Here is a 21,993-nt window from a genome sequence, read left to right on the forward strand (position 1 = left end):
AACTGCGGTTGTTCTTAATATAAATTATACAGAAATTTCGTGGGGTAAATTCGGTGAATTGTTCCAATACGAAAGCAACATGAATTTCCCAACCCCTCCAAAAAATATAATCGTACTCTATAAGAAGAAATGGGAAAAAGTGATCCAAAATTTCAAGTACTGTATTTGCAAACTTTTAATGCTTTATTTATTAATTTTGTATTCTTGAAAGCGCATAGTGCAGTGGTTTTGTCAAGATGGTCATTTTTTAAAGAAAAAATACTCCAGTCTTCATGAAAAATACATGAAAAATATTTAAATTATTTTAATTCCTTTGTAATATTGTATAGCGACTTCTTTAGCGACTTGGCAGGAGGCGTTTAGCGATTTCTAGCGACTTTAGAGCACTAAACTAACGACATTTCACACTGGCGAGTTGGCAACAGTGAGGATGAGCAGACAGAATAAAGAGGAAGTAGCGTGCAAGTGTTCGATGTAATTAAGTTATTCCTTATTTTTTTAAAAGTAGAAGTTGTAATTGTGTTGAGAAATGTGGTTTGAAGAAGTGGATGAACTAGCAGAACTTTTTCGTGGTTATTTTCCATACTATCTTATTATTGCATTGCCAATTTTCATCATAATATCTCCAGTAAATCCTGTTGCCGGAGCACATGAATTCCCGGTATACAGAATGCAGCAATATGACCTACATGGAATACCACACGGTAAATTATACACAGTTTACTATTATATTACGTACGCTCTTTCTAGAGTTAATTTAATTTCACGTCATACATATAGAAACGGGGGAACTAGTCAAGTTTTTAAAATTGCTCATATGAGATCAATATGAGAGTCACTGATGAAGTGCAAATTAGTTTTCGATACAGAATGTTTATATCCCATGTAGTTCAAGTAAACTAAAGTATATTTGTAGGTATACATAATTATTATTGTATATACACAGTACCGCTTGGTTGAAATCGACCTTGAAAATAACAAAGTGTACTTCATTGAGTAACTCCATACAAATTTTACAAAGGTCTATACATAATTGTTCTAAACTGCAGTTTTCTATCGAAAAATCGACTGTCAAGGTTTTTTCGTAACATTCGGATGGAGAAACCGAAGTTAGGCGAGTAGCAAAAAGGGTTAGGCTCCGCGTGTCCACTGTGTATAGACAACATCACTAAAAATACAATACCTTCTATTGGGTAGTATGTTGTGCTTATTTCACTATACATCTTATTAAATAGTAACGTACACCTACCTTTATTTGCATGTGATGTTTAAACAGTAGTTAATTTATTTCGTTTCACATTTACTAATTTTGCTGTTTTATTTGTTTTAGCTCTGCATTTTTTTTAGCACTCCTTGATTTTTTTATGTTAAATCCTTATAGCAGTTTTAAGTTCTTTCTATGCCCATAATGTAGCATAACCCCTTTTTATGCACCATCCCGAAAGTACAGATATTGTCTTGCAGTGTGCCCTCCTTGGGTAAACTTTACAATGCCCACTCCAGCTGGTATACTCACTCAGAAACGGGAGATTACACTCTCTTAATTTTATGAAAATGGTTCAAAACTCACCTAACACATTTCACCCGTACCCTACTTGTCCCTATCTTACCCTACTACTGTACGCTACCCTACTCTATTCTACTATATCTTTTAAAAGCGGTGCTACTTATTGATGCGCGAGTGGAGCGTGTATTGTAAAGTTTACCCATTAGTTCTAATAATATTCATAGGCAGTAGTACTGCTTGGTGATATGATACCAATACGAGTCTCCAAGGTTTGTATGTTTCAACAGGTTGCAGGCTTGCAACACACAAGACATATAAACTACGGTGTACAATTGTGTCGTTTTTAATGGAATTTTAGCTTTTTTCAGGTCATCCAGTGTCCCGAGAAAGATGCAATAGGGATGTAAAATGTCCCTTTTTAAAAAATAGCGTCCCGCTTTTGGCTTGCAATTATATATTAGTATACTAATAATTTCTTGGGTTAGAATGAAGCGTTGTAACCTTACAAACGTAAATTACTGTTGATGTCGATGAAAGAAAAACTTTTGCTAATCCGACTTTCACAACTTCAGGTAATCGCAAGTTTTTGATTCTTTTACTTAAAAAGCGTTGAGCATCAAAATGTTTTTCACAGTTGTTATATAGATCTCGATGAGAAGAACACAGTGGTACACGTTTGTTCACAAAAAGCTAGACTGCTTTCCAAAGGCTAAGTTTGTTGAAATGGACCTAAATCCTTAGGGGAGGCCGGGGTAATAAGAGACAAAAAACTATTCTTGCACTTGCCTTGATTTCTTGAGGAACTAAAAATAAAAAAATAAAAATAAATAAAAAATAAAATGAAAAAAAATGATTGTACAAAAAATGAAACCTGCTGATGTATTAACACATTTTTCCTGTTGCTTTTTCAGACAAAACAATTGAAAAATTTCGTTAAAGTCAGTGTGTCTTATTGCTCGTAAGGGGTAATAAGAGACAGGGCTCTCAGTACTCATACACATAGAATAGAAAATGAGTAGTGGTTTAAGGAAAAATCTTCAGACAATTCTGAACAATTTACTTTCTTCAGATGTGGTGGACCAACACCGTGTGCGTGGTTTTTCTCGGGGTTCTCCCGTTTCCTCCCACTTCCTTCATTCCACCATTTCATTCATTACTCATCATCACCTCTCCTTTAGCCTAGCCGGCATACTGTGGGAGGTAAAACGCAAAAATTTCATTTCATTTTTTTCAGTTCGTTCGGAAAATTTATTTGTCGGAGTATTAAATATCAAGAATCATTGAAACAAAGTATAGTTGCTTTTTACGGAATCTAGATTCATCATGGATAAAACTTACACTACCAAATAAAAAAGAATGCTCACAAGAAATTTTCTGGAGAATGTCGAAAATGAAGTTAAAAAGTGCCTAAATTCTCAATGAAGAAGAAACACCGCATTTGAAAAATAGTTTTAGCTAACTTAAGTGGATTGAAAAAGCTATTAAATTGTAATCATACACGAAGAGAACATTGAAAAATGTTGTAAGCCTATTGTTGGCAGAATTTTATATAAAATGTAACCTATGTAAAACTACATTTTCGAAAAATATGTAAGATGAATATTAAGCCTTTTATGATGTGCGGTCGAATGATCATATGAAAAATGTACAAAAGAGTTGGAAATGTTATGCTTGACTATGTAAAATCCAAGTTAACATTTAAAAACCTTATAAATGTAATTTAAATTTTAGTGTTACATAATTACAGCAGGTAAACCTTATTAATTATCTTAGGCTGGACCACTTAAACAAACATAGGAAAAATGTATAGGCCAAAAGAACTGTTGGCGTATTGGCATGAGTATAACAAATATTAAGAGTAGTTCTACAAACACAGGCCTACCAAAAGAGGAGGAGTCATATTTAATCTTTCTGTTTTTGTTTTAAAAGTCCTTTTTGACTTTGCTATAAACACAACGATTTTTTGGAGCTATCCTCTGGAAATCTGGAATGGCCCATTTCCATTTTCATCCAGTTTGATAGGTTCATAGAAAACACAAATTTGGATGTCACTGTTTGAATGTCATCATAGGCAGGCCAACGGTCCTTCATCTGGGAAAGCAATAACCCTCCCAATATAACAGTAAGCTCGTAGTACACAGCGTAATACATTTCTAAGCAAGATGCTGCTCTGGTTGGATCAAAGGGGCCGCGGTTGCTCAGTGGTAGAGCGTTCACCTCTGGTGCTTGGGGTCCCGGGTTCGATCCCAGCCCCCGCCAAGTGAACTTTGTGGTGGACAAACACCGTGTGCGTGGGTTTTCTCGGGGTTCTCCCGTTTCCTCCCACTTCCTTCATTCCACCATTTCATTCATTACTCATCATCACCGTCTTCTTTAGCCTAACCGGCATAACCGTGAGACGTAAAACTCAAAGATTTCATTTCATTTTCATTTCTGGTTGGATCAATTTCTCCTGGCAAACTTTCAACAGTTGATGAAATTAGTTGATCCAAAGCATATTCTCCACTGTCACTATCTATGCACAAACTCTGACTGAATTGCCAAAGTAGGGATTTTCCTATTTACTTTCTATATACAAAAAATAGTAGGTTATACTGGTCACATGCGCTAAATAAACATAAAGTTGGACTGGGGTAATAAGAGACATGCCGTCAATTTACTTGAAATGCAATGTTTCAGCATATTTCAAAATTTCACATCAATCTTCATAATCTTAAACACAAAGTTACATAGCAGTCATTTCCACATTTGTAACTCTCTTTTCACAATAAAATTTTACTTTGAAACAGTCACGAACTTCTATGGTAAGTTCAAAGTGGAGGTATTTTTTCATAAACAATATAAAAACTAATATTAGTTCATAAGCGCAAGTAAGGTACGAAAGTAAAGGTATTGACGTTGCCATTACTTTTTTTATTATTTGATTTGATACTTAGGGTATTTTTTGGTTGTCTCTCTTATGATTTCTGTCTCTTATTACCCCGGCCTCCCCTATATCCCTCGGATCTGTGCTTACAGGGAAATCTAGTTTCCCTCTATTCTGCCACAGAGTAACATGCATAGTTTTATAAGGTAAATAGTTATTTGAATATTATTGCCAACTAATATATAATTGACATATGGGAAACAATCATAAAAATGGCAAAAGAGTACGTAGATAAAATTAAAGAACATGATTCTTGTAGGGGGCAAATGATCGTCAAGACAGTAATATACAGCTGGAGAAAGATTAAATTCATGTCTTTGTGGTATAGTGGTTAGCGTAATGGATCCGTTCACGTTTGATGCAGTTTCCGTGAATTTTTTAAACCTATAAACATTCAGAATTGGGGGGCTCGGTGGCTCAGTGGTAGGACCGGTGCTTGGGGTCCCTGGTTCGGTTCCAGCTCGCGGCGTGTGGACTTTGTAGTTGACAAACACCGTGCTCATGGGTTTTCCCGGGGTACTCCCGTTTCCTCTCACTTTCTTCATTCAACCATTTCATTCGTCTCTCATCATCACCGTCTCCTTTAGCCTAACCTGCATAACAGTGGGACGTAAAACTTAAAGATTTCATTTCATTTTACATTCAGAATGTTTAAGAACTTGAAACGAAAAGTATATTTCTGTTAGAAGTTGGGTCAAAGTTTAGATATCAGTGGTGAAACGAATGATCCTCTCTCTCAGTGATTTCAACTCCAAACTATAGGACTAAGTCTCTAATTTCTGACAGATACTCACACTATTCTATAAATATCTGAACATGATTAATAAGTATTTTTAAAAAATAAAACCAAACCACTTGGCGTAAGAGTCCTTTGTGGACCTGAGCTTTCCAACACGATCTCGTAGCGAGTGGCTGAACTACGTCTAGCTTAGTGACGAACATGTGATCAGTGCGCTACGTTGCCCTGTCTCTACGTCTAGAAAGCTCCTGATACGCCTGCTAGTGACCGTCACGTCTTTCATTCGCGCGACTCTCCAGTTTGTCCCACGACACTGAGTGGACGACAAAAATTGGGAAGCACCGGCCGGGAATCAAACCCGGGACCACGTGGACATGAGTCCAACGCTTAAACCATTAGACAACGATGCTCCCATTCAGAAAAACATATATTATATAAAATTGGAAAGAATGCGCTTCCTCAATATTGGTCCATTTCAACTGCAAACAATGAAAATTGAAAATTCTCAGAAAAAAAATACCCTATTCAAAAAAATTATATATCTGGTGTAGTAAAAAGTAATCCATTATTTCGTCAATAGATGGCTTCAGTGATCTGTATCTCGCGTTGTATAAGTCCGATCGGGTTCAACAAGATGGCGTTCAAACGATGAAATTGCGTAATACAAACACTGTTCAGATAGTTGTGATGAGTTGACTCAATGTTGTGTGAGCGTGAGTCAAAATGGACACTAGCAAAGTGAAAATACGCTATATTTTACAGTTTTTCTTCGATAAAGGCGAAAACGCAAGACAGGCGACTGCAAATGTGAATAGTGTTTATGGTCCTAATACTGTAACAGCCAATCATGCGCAATTTTGGTTTCGTCGATTCCGTTCCGGTAATTTTGACGTGATAGATGCACCACGCACTGGATGGCAAGTGTCGAAAATGTCGATAAAATCATGGACATTGTCGCGTTCGACCGACCATCATGTAAGCACTGTGTCGATTGCCCAAAAGCTAAACATTGCACAAAAAACCGTGTGGAACCATTTGCATAAGGCTGGATACAAAAAGAAACTTGATGTATGGGTGCCACACGAGTTAACAATAAATAAATAAAATAAAACATGGACCGAATTTCCATCTGCAAATCGCTGCTGAATCGCAACAAAATCCACCCATTTCTGAAGCGGTTGGTGACTGGCGATGAAAAGTGGATCACTTACGACCTTATGACAACGTCATGCGAAAACGGTCGTGGTCGAAGCGCGGTGAGCCGGCGCAAACGTTGCCCAAGCCAGGAAGGTTTTGCTGTGTGTTTGGTGGGATTGGCAGGGAATTATCTACTATGAGCTGCTCCCCTACGGCCAAACCCTTAACTCGGAACTGTACTGTCAACAATTGGACCGTCTGAAGGCAGCAATCGCCCAGAAGCGGCCAGCTTTGGCCAATAGAAGAGGCATTGTGTTCCACCAGGACAACGCCAGGCCACACACATCGACAGTGACTCGCCAGAAGCTTCAGGAGCTTGGTTGGGAGATTCTTATGCATCCACCTTATACTCCTGACCTGGCACCGAATGATTACCATCTGTTCCTGTCCATGGCGAACACGTTTGCTGGTGAAAAAGTCGTTTCAAGGGAGGCTTGTGAAAATCGACTGTCTCAATTTTTGGGCCACTAGGGACAAGGGCTTCTATGAGGGAGGCATCTTGATATTATCTTCCAAATGGCAACACGTTATCGAACAAAACGGCGCATATGTGACCTAAATCGGATCATTCTAACTATGGTAAGTCAAGCCGTCAATGTCATGCCAAAATGATGGATTACTTTTTACTACATCAGATATTTTACGAAAGTTATCATAAACGTTTTATTTAAACCTTCAGGGAGGCTAACTGAGTTAATAATTTATTGACTTCAACTGCAAGAGTGGGGATTATGTGAAAGTCTTAATTATCACATACATCATATTGTGTTTAAATTGAATAATGCGTATTTACAAAAGTTTTCATAGAACATATCCTCTTTAAATCTATGGAGAGAAAGAGGAAGTCCACTCTAGTTCTCGATTGATTTTAAATCCAAATAGTGAGAATGATTGTAAAGCATGAAAATTAATATTTTTACGAGGGATATTTTGGACATTTTTTAATCTCAGGGGGCGAGGATGTAATCAATACCACATCAGGGGACTAAATTCACCGTTCTTTCTTTACTGGTTTTAATCCCAAGTACAGGAGATTGCGGAAAAGAGATAAAAAATTATAACACGAATTGAATAATAACTGAATCATAACACGAATTTCCTGTTTTTAGTCGACATTTAATTTCTTCGTGAATATGGTTTGGTCTGTTAGTATTGATCCTAGATATTTGAAAGTATCCACTTTATCGAAAGTATTATTTGGTATTTTAACGCATCCATAGTTTGCCATACTACGATACCGACGAACTTCCATGTATTTAGTTTTCTCTGCATTTCTTTCTATTGTTCTAACACCCCTTATTAATTTACATCATGAGCATACGCCATAACCTGGTGAATACCATTCAACTCTAGGTCCTGGTTGCTATCTTTGATTTTCTTTATAGCGTATTCCAGGACAAAGTTGAATAATAATGGCGACAACACATCTCCTTGTTTCAGGACATTCTCGACGTGAAAGCTCGGGCAGAAAAAAATTCCTACCCGGACTTTACTTTGGGATTCATTTGAACATATCTTAATTAATCTAATTAGCTTTTTCGGTATTCCAAATTCTGTAAGAATGTTGTACAATGTTACTATCCTAACCTAGTCGTAAGCTTTTCTAAAATCGATAAATAATTGATGTACCGGGGTATTGTACTCTCACTTCTTTTCGAGTACTTGTCAAATAGTAAATATTTGATCGATAGTTGAGCGATTTCGTCTGAATCCGCACTGATAATCTCCGATAATCTTTTTAACACTACATTTGGATAATTACACACTTAAAACGAAAAAGATTTGGATTGGAAATGAAACAAAACCTTCTTTTAATGGGTAATAGCCTATCGCCCCTTTTTGTTCCCGCGCCCATATTGAGAACCACTGGTTTACATCATGAGTTTTCTCTGGTAGGCTCATCTAAAGTCTCTATAGTGTTGACAGTAAATGTTCTTTACCTTATTGCATAGTCTGGGTGGGTATTTTTCTCCTCATATATTGCAGATTGTTTGTTTAGAGTTCAGGCTATGCGAGATGTGCAGGTACAGTTTTATGTGGATCCCTAGCATATGCACCTACCAAGAATCCCGCATCAATACCAAGGGTACCTAGCGTTAACGCACAAGAGAGTTGGTACATAGTTGTATACAGTGGCTTAGGCAAGAGAGGCTCACACCGACTTATACTCTTTCACACTTTCTCCATTCTATCATTTCTTCCGTTATAATTTACTTTCATTGCCCTCTCCTTCAGCATACAGCAGAGCATAAATGTAGGACGTTAACCTAGATTTCATATATTATTATTATTATTTTTATTATTATTATTATTATCAGGGAACTGAAAGAAAATGTTTATAAAGGAAGAAAGCGAGGTTTTTCGAGATAGTGGTCAATTTTAGTTTAGTTTTAATAGATAGTAATCAACATATTTTTATCGCTGGCCGCAAGAAACAGTTGAATTCAACACTAACTTGTTTTTTTGTCAGCAAAATTACTTATTCAGCACTAGATTCAACCAATTTTCAAGCCCTTTTTATGAGTCCGTTGATTTTAAATAGTTGTTAAAGACACAGTTACTCTCTTGTAACGTACCGGTTTACCAGTAACGGTACATTGATATTTTGTTTTATTTATTGCTTGTGTTATTATTATGTGACCCCCCGTATAGTTGATTAGTGCAGCGTTGTTACCGTTAATATGCTCATTGAAGTATATTTGTTGTTAGGTTAATTTTCCATTGATTATTTCTTTGATTTACTATACTTGCTTTCGTGTTGTTATTCTTAACCTAAGCCGTAGACAATTGTTGACTTAATAGTGTTCGCTTGCAAGTGAACAAGCCAATCTGCGTGATGTCACTTTCGTAACTTTATATAAGATTGCCGCAATAACATTGACATTGACAAGTTATTTAAATTTGAACATCAAAATAACGTAAATTAGTAATTAAGACTGACATAAGATGTAAATAATAAATTGGTGGATTGGATTACGCGCACAGTAAAGTTTTATAATATTTCAATGCTTACCAGAATTTGTAATTACAATGAAGGTTATGAGTGTACATTTAGTATCATCTTTTTCGCGTTAAGGAAGCTTGAGGCTGATGACGGTAATCGTTATTCAACTATCAATAACAAGTAATACGCTACTCTTTTATTTTAAAAAAAAATTGTTGTTACCAGACCCAAATAAGCGAGTGAAATGAAATTATTCTAAATGTGATTTGGAAGTTAAAGTTTAGTAGAAAAAGGGATAGGATGTAATTTTGATAACATTAGTATATGCATGGTTACAATAACGAACAATTTGTAGGTCTTTAAAAATAATTACTATACATAGTTACCGTGTGCGAGTAGTTATGTCAATATAAGACAAAAGAAAATGACATAGTTACCAGTGGTGGCTGGAGCCTCCTGTAATTTGGAAAATTAAAGCAGAAAAATCGCTATATTGGGAAATAAACCTATGGCTAAATTGGTATTTAGGCTGAACCTTTATTGTATTTGGTGTTTGAGGAGGTTTCCATAAAAATTCATTTAACCTATTTCGGCTGCCACCAAGGAAAAATTTGTCTTTTAGTCCGCCATGTTGATGTGGACGAAGACTGAGCAGTGGTAAAAGTCCAGACAGGATGGGTGTCCGGAACTGAAGTGATAACCTCCTGATTTGGAACCTCGCAATCTTACACCTGTTTTTAAACTTACTGCAGTCCAGGTAATCCCAAGAATTTCTAAATTTTTCTTAAACAGGGGTTGAAGTTGCCAGGCCAAGATGGCGCCGATTGAGTTACAATCATAACGATACCGTAGTGATATAGTGTATGTGCATTAACTGTGACGATAATCTCAGCTCAATTAAATATGCATATCTCATATTAGTATGTCTTGCTAAATTAGTGTTGCGTCACGCATCTTATCCATCTCCTATAAATGTCTCCACTTCGCTATTCCTTTCTAGAGAATGAAATCCATTGTTACAGTTCATAACGTTTGGTCTGATTAGATTAAATGATGGTGCTGATCAAGAACATAAATGTTTTTTCTCTCAACTGTAGATCGTGATATGTAGATTGCTAAAAATGCGTTCCATTGTAATACCCATAGTCGGTCACTTAGATTTTTGTTGTCATTTGTAGTTGCATTTTATATGTATATATTTCATGAATCATCGAGAAGTAGTTATAGTGTAATGGTATTCCTTTCCATGGCTAGATGTAATAGCCGGAGATGCTTAGTATTGGCTACTGCTTTGAAATTGATTTACAAAGAAAATAGATTGTAGCAATACATGCATTCACTGTGTTCAATGTTAGGTGATTAGGGAGTGTGTATTATTCTGAGACACATATTATGGCAGTTAGGGAGTGATTAGATTGGATCAGCCCATATTAATTTTGTGGTTTATATATATATATATATTCTTTGGCTACCCATAATAATATAATGAACAAAACCTCCAATGTGAACGGTCTAATTAAATAATGAAAGCCAAAGAATTAAATTATTCTAAATTTATTGAATTGTAATGAATAAGATTGAATAATACATTCAAAGTTTGGGTACAGATTGAGATTTCATGAAAACATAGATATGTATGAACATAGATTTGAAAATATTATTGTGATTTATTTCTGATAAAATAATTACAATTTTCTTCGATTTGGATATTTGAATAGATATCTTCTATGACTTGTAACGGTAATATTTTCTGAAAGTAATAAAACGATTATTCCAAATTAATATAATTTTTTTTGAATAAAATGATTTATTGCATAACTACGTGTATATATATATATATATATATATATATATATATATATACACCAGTGAAATGAACAATTTTGACGGATCTCATGGCTGGTATACTACTCTAGGAAGAATCTGAATCTTTCTTTTTGTGCATGAGTTAATTGCGCGTTCTGGGTTAAACAATTTTCGATATACTATTTTTTTTTTTCCTTTTTTCCGTTCAACTTTCTTAATGTGTAATGGTTTTACCCATTTGGGATTTATAAAACGATTTATTTTTTGAAAAAAAAAAAGAGCATAACATAAAGTGGCTATACCAGTCAGGATTTATTCATTCTGATACTTTGTTCATTTTAAATAAATAAATAAATAGTGCCGGAAGAAGTGTAGTTACAGTCTTACGTGGAAGACATATTTAATTAAATGTTAAAAATCATTAATAATTATGTTTTGTAATAATTATATCACACATGATTATATGTAAATACCTATAATGCTACATAATGATATATGTTGTTTCTTCATGGTGTTCTTCTGGCTATGCCACTGGTTCTATAACATGATCTCTGTAGACATCTTCCTTGAGAGTACTCAGTGTAAGTTCCAGAAGTCATCATGAATATGGCAGAAGGTCACATTTTGTTAATCAGTTCCTTTGAAAGTGAAAGATCCTTTAGGTTTCTCTGTAACAAACTGGTTTTAAGCTTACTGACATTAGGTTTTGTTAGTTTAATATTCATCTTTTTAGTTTGGTGCTTTTCATGAGATTCAGTGAATGTTGATGTTTCCAAACCATCTGTAGTATTCTGTACATTTTTTTTCTAAATTTATCAGATTTATAATAGCACGAGGTTTTTCTTCAGTAAAGTACATGGTATAGTGGTGAATTTTAAATTTTAAATTACAATTTTACGACTGTAATATTAGTAACCATTCTGTTGTTATTAAGAAAAATCGTAATTACACGAGAAACAAAATATAATAGTAATGCAGTTTATAAATACCGAAAAGTATGTAGTTAGCAGTCAATAGTTTCAATCAACCATTATTTTCATCATCATCATAAATTCTAGTTTCCACAATCCTTTGGACTCTGGATGTGTATGAGACCTCACCAAGACTTCTTTCACTTCATAGTTTTTAACCCTATACTAGCAGACACAGTTAAAGATACTTTTTTCCTGGAATCTGAGAAGTCCTAAAAACTCTCCCTCCTGTTCTTGGAGACATTTGTTAGAGATTTATGACCCCCGTTACCTGAAAATCAGCGTTGCTACCAGCGGTGTGCAGTCAAGGGGACTAGGCTAGTTCCCTGGCATTTTAATTAAAGTACGTTGTGATAAATATACACGGAAGAAAACGGAACCAGTGTTTATATTTCTCTATTTTCTTCGTAAAATAGCTGTTTCAATTCTCACACAACTTTAATCCGCGCCCGTCCGCTGACTGCGACAGCTGAATAGAGATCGGAAAAGTTCAGGCCGTAATCGGCTCTTCTCGGAGAAGGGAACAGGTTCCAGTCAGCTAGTCCGCGTATCGCGCTGTGTAGAATCTAAATTTGGGCGTTCCGTCGTAAGTAAATTTAATGTTCGTTTGCTTTTTACTAGTTATAGTATTGACTCAAACTTACATTATTATTGTTGACACTGTAAGAGATCTAGTGAAGTGTGAACTTGTTGCATTATCAATATATTTTGAAAGTGAGTCGAAGTGTAAAGTATGGAAGGGGACTCGGCTGAGAAATCTAGTCCCTTGCAGCAGAGGGATGGCGCAAGCAATGGTATTTCAATTGATACAGGGGAATGTAGGAGTGGGGATCGGGCCTTTCAATGCTGTGTTCTGGACAAATTATTCATGGTATCGTTTGGGGGCCTTAGTTTTCAGGAAAAGCAACAAATAATAACCAATGGTAGACCAACTCCAAGTATTTCAAAACTGACTATTATGCTTCTTCAAAATGGTTAACTGCAGGTAAGTTAAGAAACAAAGTATACTGCTGGCCTTGTGTTCTGTTCCACACAGGAAGAGACGAGTGGAATAGTGATGGATTTTGTGACATGAGCAATTTTCACAAAGCCAAGATGCGCCACGAAAAGTGCTATTCACACCTGTCCGCAATAACAAAATTGAAGACTTTCGGGAGAACCAGAATTGATTTTCAATTGAGCGAGCAAAGAATGTTTGATGTTTTAAAGCTTAATACAGAGGTTGATTCAAACCGAGAAGTAATGAAGCAATTCATAGATGTCTGTTGTCTTTAGGCTAAACAAGAGCTGCCATTTAGAGGACATAACGAACAGGAAGATTCTGTCAATCAGGGAAACTTTATTGAAGTAATTCAGTTACTCTCTAAATACGATAGTAAATTGAATTCTCATCTTCATAGTGCGGGAGCGTTTAAAGGAACATAAAACAAAATTCAGAATGATATTATTAAATGTGTTGGTGACGTAATTCTGGATAAAATTAAGTTAGAAATAGACAATACACTTTTTATAGCAATAATGTTGGACGAAACTACGGACATTGCAAAGCTCTCTCAACTTTCAACCGTCATTCGGTACGTGAATGACGGTATTATTCATGAAAGGTTCATTGGTTTTATAGACGTCAGTAGTGATCGCACTGCGACTGCTCTAAGTGAGCATGTTTTCCAAGTTTTCTCTCACTTTAATTGTGAGCAAAAGCTTATAGCACAAGGCTATAATGGAGCTGCCACGTTTTCTGGACATTTGAATGGCTTACAGTCTCTTGTGAAAAGGAGGTGTCCCAAATACACTCTTCATACACTGCTATGCTCACAGACTCAATCTCGTTCTTTCACAGCCTGTTAATCACAACAAGGAATGTAAAATATTTTTTAAAACATTGAGTGGCATTCCAAATTTCTTTTCGCATTCATCGAAACGCGTTAATGCTCTTGCTGAATCGGAGGTAACTAAACGATTTCCAACGGTCGCCAATACAAGATGAAATTGCAATTCAAGAATTGTGAATGCAGTGAATGAAAATCAAACACAGCTCTTACGGCTTTTTGAGGACATTGCAGAAGATCCAGATAATTGGGACTTTCATGACTGCAAGAGGCTACGTGTTATCATTGAAGGATTTCGATTTTGTATTTCTACTAAAAGTTTTCAGTCATATTTTTTCGCTCACGGACACATTATTCAACATTCTTCAAAGTAAAACATTGGATGTGAAATACTGCATCGAAAAAGTAAAAGAGACGATATCTCACCTTAGAGATGCAAGAAATGATTTTGAAGAGATTTATAGAAAAATAGAAGTAAATGATACCGTGGAAGCTCCTAAGAAAAGACGTAAAAAAGATGACCAAACAGATCCAAAAATTAAATATGTGCGTCTCTACAATGAAATTATTGACACTGTGATTGGACAAATGGAGGTGAGATTTCAAGATCTCAGTGAGTTTCAGTTTCTTGAACTGTTAGATTCAAAGTAATTTCAGTGCTTCAGAACTCGATTTCCTGATTCCTTGTTTTTGACTCTTAGATCAAGTTACGGGAGTTTTTTCGATTTCAGCAACTTGCGGAGTGAATTTACATCAGTTTACAGACTCTGATTTTTCAAACAAAATTGTGACTGAAATGATGCATTTCTTGAAAGAAGCAGGTTTAGAAGAAGAAGCGTTTCCAGAAATTAGAAGAAGAAGCGTTTCCAGAAACATATAAATTATGTTGTTTGGTGTCAACAATACCAGTCAACACTTCCACTGTAGAGCGCACATTCTCTTGTTTGAAACGTGTAAAGACGTCTGTTCGTAATACGCAGAGCGAGAATAGAGTTTCTACACTCCCTGTTATCTATTGAAAAAAGCTTGCTAGATGAACTGCAAAGTCAAGGATCCTTCTACGACGCAGTGATCGAAAAGTTCCTTCAGATGGGTGACAGGAGAATTCCACTAATATATAAATAAAGGTAAGTTTGACAGTATTATATATATGATTGTTTCACTTTTTATTTGATTAATTTACTAACTTGTTTCGTTGTTATTAAATTATGTAAGGCTTATGTTTATTCGATTTCTAATTTTTTTACACCTGATAGAAATGTCTTCGAACCTAGTCCCTTATGAGAAAAGTCACCGCACGCCACTGGTTGTCACATCCCTCTGTTGTCCCTTTCTTTTATCTTCCATTCATTGCTTTTTAAAAAATGCTGAATTTTGTTCAGTTTATAATAGGTTACGGAAGTACGGCAAGATTGAAGATTGACAGCGCACGTGCTGCCTAAGATCAGTCCTGGGTTGTGTGGGGGAAAATGGGTAGTGGTTGGGGTAAGAGATCTCTAAGTTGTCTCCAACAGTATATCCTTTTCCATGTTATTTCCTGTCAGTCTCATATCGTTTTACATTTTATCCTGCCAACTGTTCTTTAGGTTTCTTTGGTCTATTTTCTTGATATTTTTGTGTGTAGAAACTTTTTAGATAAGCGTCATTCTTTCGGTCTTTCTAAATATCTATACCAACATAGACAAGAATTTTGGTTTCTTTCACAGATATACTCATGGTTTAGAGTATTCCCATTTCTGTTGTTTCATAGATAATACAACAAATTTCCTATAATCAGCGAAGTATTCTTGTCTACCAAAATATTTGAAAGGTACGATAATTTTTCATTTGAAGTTTGTATATTTAAAGGATTTAAGAAAGATGGGTGTATTCCACATCATGTAAATGTGTGGTGGACAATTATGTATATTTTTCTTTTGGATGTTTTCCTCTCACTTCTGATTCTGTCTATTCTTTCATTTTTATTCATCTTCATATATTATCTCTCCTTTAGCTTACAGGGCATGTGTGAGATGTCGATACTATATATAGTAACGAACTCTTGAATAATTTCGTTCCATTTATATAGTGATAGAGTCTGGAAAACTTTTATTTTATTATACTAATATATATATATACAGGGTGGGCCATTTTAATTAATCCACGGAAATATCTGAAAAATGATAAAACATAGAAGAAATGTTTGAAGTAAACGTTATATATTGCTAAGGGGGAAAACCATTTCCACCAAAAGTACCCCTCCCCACCCCCCGGAATGGGGGTAACGGGGGGTAACTTTGAAATGTCAAATGGGAACATGGGTCGAGTAATACCTCGTTCGAAAGGTCTTGGAAAACTAAATAACGCTGTACCAAAATTTGTTTCATATGGAGCACCAGTTTCAAAATGGCCGCCATGATATAGTTCGGAAACTCCAGTAGCCGTAGTATGCAAACCATGGGAGGTAAATGAATGGAACAAAATTGAAATACGTAAATATCATAGGGCATATCGAATGATGTGACCCCTGCGATTCCAGCGGCTTCCCTGAAGGGATCTTGTGAGCTAACTTCAAAATTTCAATGTCCGACCGGACAACGGTTCGGGTGTACGCTTGACCTACCCAATGCTGTTTGGAAGGCAGACTTCAGGGATAGTGAATTAGTGCACTCAGTTAATGCGGATGGCCACAGTCAAGGGCACCCATAAGGGGGGCAAGGGGGGCTCTTGCCCCCCTAGAGGAAATTGTGCTTCGTAATATCGAAAACTCAATAGAATTTTTAGAATAGCTACAGCAAAATTTGAAACTATATTTGAAATGTCGCTTTTTCTTGCCCCCCTTGGAAACCACAACATGGGCGCCCTTGGCCACAGTTACATTTTGATTAACTATTAGCACGCATGTCATATTGTGAGCTTGAGGGACGAAACAGTGTGTACGTATATCCCCGAAATGCTTTCCGAATAACCAGCACGCATTGCATAAAAGTTTCTGTGGCGACGGAGATTAGCAAATTCACACGTTTGAAGTTCCAGCAACTGCATTATTCAACAACTTCTTTCGTATAACGTTCCTTCTGTTTTCGCATCAAATCATACTTAGCCATACAGATATGCGTTACCATTCAAATAAAATTTCACCTTTTTTTAGTCACTACAGCGTCATCCTTACAAACAAATGTTTCAACCATACCATACCTATTTGTAAGGTAGCCTTAATTTGCTAGTTAAAGTAGAGTTCTCATTTGAACTTTCACTGTTACTTTCCACCCCACTCACATACAGAGCACAGGAAAAGATTATTTTGCAGGACTTGGATATCTCTCTATACATTATGGCAATTTTACTCTAACATTTTTATCCCTGTTGTATCATTCGCGAGCCTTGGAAGGCCTCCGTGGTTTTCCTATTTAATTTTCGTTATTTTCATTTATTTCTACCCGTATTCATACTATGGGCACTAGACGTTTTCTTAGACACATTCACCATGTCTTGGCGATCATTTTGAAAACGGTGTCTCATGTCGAAAATATTCTTACAGAAGCTGTTTGATATTCATTTGTCTATGTAACATCATGTTACTCGCTTCAAGTTGCTATTTGAAATTTTCAAGTTGGCCCCGGATACCTTTCAGTCTAGTCACCCCGACAACACCTCTCGATGTGCCTTACGTCAGTTACCTACTCCAGTTTTTCTTCTGTTGATTTATCTCTAATCGATTTCATACTACGAATACTAAATCTTTTCTCTGATACTGATACTATGTTTCGGCGGCCTTCTAAGAACACTGCCATTTCACCTCAATCGTTTTCTCCTGCAAGATGTTTGATTTTACAAGATTTATCGAACGAGGTACCACTCGACTCATGTTATTATTTGAAATCTTGAAGTTAGCCCCCAAGACCCCTTCAGGGAGACCACTGGGATCACAGGGACCACACCATTCGATATGCCCTATGATATTTACGTATTTCAATTTTGTTCCATTCATTTACCTCCCATGGTTTGCATACTACGGCTACTGGAGTTTCCGAACTATATCATGGCGGCCATTTTGAAACTGGTGCTCCATATGAAACAAATTTTGGTACAGCGTTACTTAGTTTTCCAAGACCTTTCGAACGAGGTATTACTTGACCCATGTTCCAATTTAACATTTCAAAGTTACCTCCCGTTACCCCCATTTCCGGGGGGTGGGGAGGGGTACTTTTGACGGAAATGGTTTTCCCCCTTAGCAATATGTAACGTTTACTTCAAACATTTCTTCTATGTTTTATCATTTTTCAGATATTTCCGTGGATTAATTAAAATGGCCCACCCTGTATATATATATATATATATATATATATATATATATATATATATATATATATATATATATATATATATATATATATAGTATTTGTTGACAAATTTTACTAAACATATTTCGTGATTAGTAATTGAGAAAAAAAATAATTAAAGTTAGTGTCTTGTCGTAATATAGAGGTGAGATACTGATTTCGGTGCTTTCGGAAAGGAAAAGGAGAATTGATGTTCTTGAATTTCATGATTGTGGTCAATCAGAATTGTGAGCCAAATCACGCTTAGTGTAGACCAATTAGTAGTCTTCTTCTTGCTCGAAAAGAACGCGAGAGGGGAGAGTATATTATTAATGGCGGCGGTCGAAGAAAACAAAATCTTTTAATCTAGCTTCCCTAGATTTTCGTCTAAATCTAGGGAAAGAATTAAAGAAAAATTATGATGTCCTCCCCAATCTAAGCGGTAAATTGTATCAAAGAGAGAGAAACTTCAAGTTGACTCCCAACTATTCTACAATTACCGGAAATTTAATTTGTGATAGTGGCGTTTGAAAGTGAAAGGAAGACGAAAAGGGGTCAACCATAATTCTTTATTTTGGTATGTAACTGAGAATTTATTATGATGAGTTACTAATTTCCGAATCTCTCTCACTTCTTCCTCTCTGGGTTAGCACCATAGTTGTAGTAATTATCATTGTATATGACAGCACTTACCTCTTGATATGAAAGATAGAACATATATAGAAATTTAAATTACTTGATTGTTAAAATTCATGTTTTGTTTATTCAGCCATGTTTATTGTTGTTTGATATCATAAGTGGTGGTAATAATTACATGAGATCTAACATTTCTTGCAAAGCGTGCTCATATCTTACCCATATTGAATGACTACTTATGAAAATTAACGATGTGTGGCAAAATTGAATTGTGGAAAGGATAAGTGCATTTGGGATTTAGTCATGTGGCTAATATTGTTTGATATTTGCGTAGTAAACACTGAGAATAAGTAGATGATAAAGCGTGATGTTCTTATTAGTAATAAATGTACTACTCCCTGTATCTGTTATTTTGTTCTGCGAATGTTCAGTAAATTAGTAGCTGTAGTAGAATAATTAAATAAATGTGTATAATTTTATTGTTGAGTCTAGGATTACGCGGGCCTTGAATGCCCACCAGACGCGACCTAGTGTTGTTTTGAGATATGCTGTAGTGTCGTACAAGCAATAGTTGAACGCAAAGTCATCAGTTAGTTGTTTGTCTCAATATTTATGAGCTATATTTATCAATTGGTATAATTATAGTATCGAATTACAATGTGAACTTCTTATGCTAGTGTTTAGAAATTCAGTGCTTTTCCATATATGAAGTACAAATCTCCTATACGAATATAGATACAGTAAATAAGAAAGCACTTATTCGTGAATTAGAAATTTTAGAAATTTTGTCATGTTTACAGTAATAGTTTTGAAGCACATCAGGACTTCCCGTACTTTTCCTGGTTACCTCCGAAAAAGGGATTTATTCCTAATTAGGCTAAAAGAAATATATACCTCTGGAAGACGGACCCGTTTTTTCCCTGTTCTGTAGTCAATATCAAGAGATAGTTGGAGTAGACCCAAAATAGGACGCTAGGATCTTAATTGGTAGTAGATGTTTAATCACTGAATCTTTCTAGTATAAAGTTTAATAATCACTATTTTCAAGCTATATCAGGTTACAAAAATTACTGTATTATGACGTATGAGCGGCGGAAACTCTCGATTCCTGTTTTTTTGTATCAAAGGTTTTACCAGATCCTCCTGAGCGCCACAGCGTTCAGCGAGCTAGGGCAGGCGAGTGGAGGATATCTACTCCCGTTTGTCAGTTATTGTTTTCTAGAATGGTTAGTTTATACAGAAATTTAACACTATATGTTTTGCTCGGTATGTACTAGTACATTAATCTAACAATTGCTTACATATGTTTTATAAGTTTAATTCACTTGTAAATGGAACAGGAAAAAAAAAAAAAAAAACAGATCGTTATGTAATAACATATTCGCACCGAAAGTGAAAAGTTAGTCATAAGGTATGATTGAGTACACTCCAAAATTATTATTATTATGTATTTTAGGATAGTTTGGATATTAATTTGAAATTATTATTTTGATTATTGCATACGGTATTGTGAGTAAAGCTAATAGCCTAGAATAATCTAGTCAGTTACTTATACTCCAAAAATAATGTAGGGTTATGCAGTGACAATCAGATTAATAGAAGAAGTGTTCCGAATGGGAAGCCAGAGGTTCAATACTCGGTTTAGCCTCCCTGCACTTCCCCTACTTTACCAAAGAATGTACTTTTCGTCTAGTAGCGACTTCAAAGGTGTGAATAAATCATAGTAGTCAGGTCTATAGTTGAATATAAGAAACTTTGTCCTAGATGTATTCGGTTCGATTCTCATCAGTTACTATATCATCTGAGATCTTGTATGTTGGCGTAGTGATACATGTTACGCTATTACTTTAGGATTTCGGAAGGAGAGCTCTATGATTTGGCGAACTGAAGGTTAACGATACACTCTTTCGTCAGTCTCAGGTAGTTACTGCTTCCTACTTCGATTTCCGACGATATCTAACTATAGGTAAAGAATATTTTATGGAATTTAGTAAATAATCTTGATTATTTTGGTGAAGGTTTTCATAAGCTGGTTGACCAGAGGTTTGTTTATATATATATATATAATTTGATGTGTATGAGGAAATTTAATGTTTTGGAGAATGAACATTGACTTCTTGGAAATTGTTAGACTAGTTTACTTTCGATAATCAGTTATAGTGAGAGTGGGATTTGTTTCATTCGATCTTAAGTTGAGATGGCATATTTATGAAGATATTGGTTCGTCTTATAATTCTAAAGAATAGCCTCTATAAGACTGCCAATGTTGCTAGTATGAAATGGAATAAACAATTGTTTGTAGGTAATATTTACTTGATAGTTTTCATGGCATTGCATACATAACTCATTTTATTTAGTATACTCGAAATTAAAATTTACTCAAGTATTGAGAAGTTGTCGACAGCGCAAAGGTTGATTTTGAATTGCTCAAATTTAATTCTTGTTTTTTTCTTTCTTTCTTTCCTTCCCTTGTTCCTGAGCTATGGACTATATGTTCTGGTTACGCCGATTATTGCTAGACTAAATGACGCTTCGTAATTAGAGTTACTAAACTTGTGGGATGACCATTGGTATTTAGTCTGTTTTAAAATATAATTATTTTTTTTATTCCTTTAAAAAAGTTTCTGTCGTTTGAAAATATGACCCTGGCTCACAGTTGATGCAGTGTAACTAAATGCTTTACGTTGAGTGGGATTCAAACTCAGATACGTCATAGAGAATTATAGTTCCTTAAAATTTATTTTTTCTTTTTTCTCCAAATCCCTCTTATTTGATGTCCCTCGATGGCTGAAAGGTGTCATGAATTTGAATATCTATATCTCGCGATATCCGAAAAGTGATGTTAAATAGTAAAGCTATACTCTAATAAACTTAAAATTCTGTCAACGGTGATACTTTGAGTCTGGTGTTGATCTCAAACTGCTACTCTGATATACTAGAAATAATTGTAATACTGTATTTAACACGAATTTTGAAAACTATGTAACAAATTAATTAGTTTTTCCGTGGGCGCTTCCCCGGTAGAAATATTGAAGGTAGTTACATAAATCTTGTAAAAGCTCAGAACTATTGATTTCGCTGTATATTTTGAAAACTTCATGAAAAAGAAAATATAAAAACATACATTCGTACGAATT

The 21,993-nt window shown here is 35.5% G+C and overlaps 1 protein-coding gene across 2 annotated transcripts in view; it reads left to right on the plus strand.

Moving 5' to 3' along the window:
• The first annotated feature begins 415 nt into the window (after positions 1–415).
• Positions 416–21,993, plus strand: part of LOC145675331 (BOS complex subunit ncln) — a 90,869-nt gene continuing 69,291 nt past the window's right edge. Inside the window, exon 1 of one of the 2 annotated variants that reach the window (XM_081745730.1) lies at positions 416–704. In XM_081745730.1, the coding sequence (XP_081601856.1) occupies positions 530–704 (175 nt within the window). In that variant the 5' untranslated portion in view covers positions 416–529. The remainder of the gene's footprint in view (positions 705–21,993) is intronic. The other variant, XM_081745735.1, reaches the window with a different exon arrangement.

This window comes from Thermobia domestica, chromosome 2 (assembly GCF_964235325.1).
Source record: "Thermobia domestica chromosome 2, izTheDome1.hap1.1, whole genome shotgun sequence".
NCBI classification, from domain to species: domain Eukaryota; kingdom Metazoa; phylum Arthropoda; class Insecta; order Zygentoma; family Lepismatidae; genus Thermobia; species Thermobia domestica.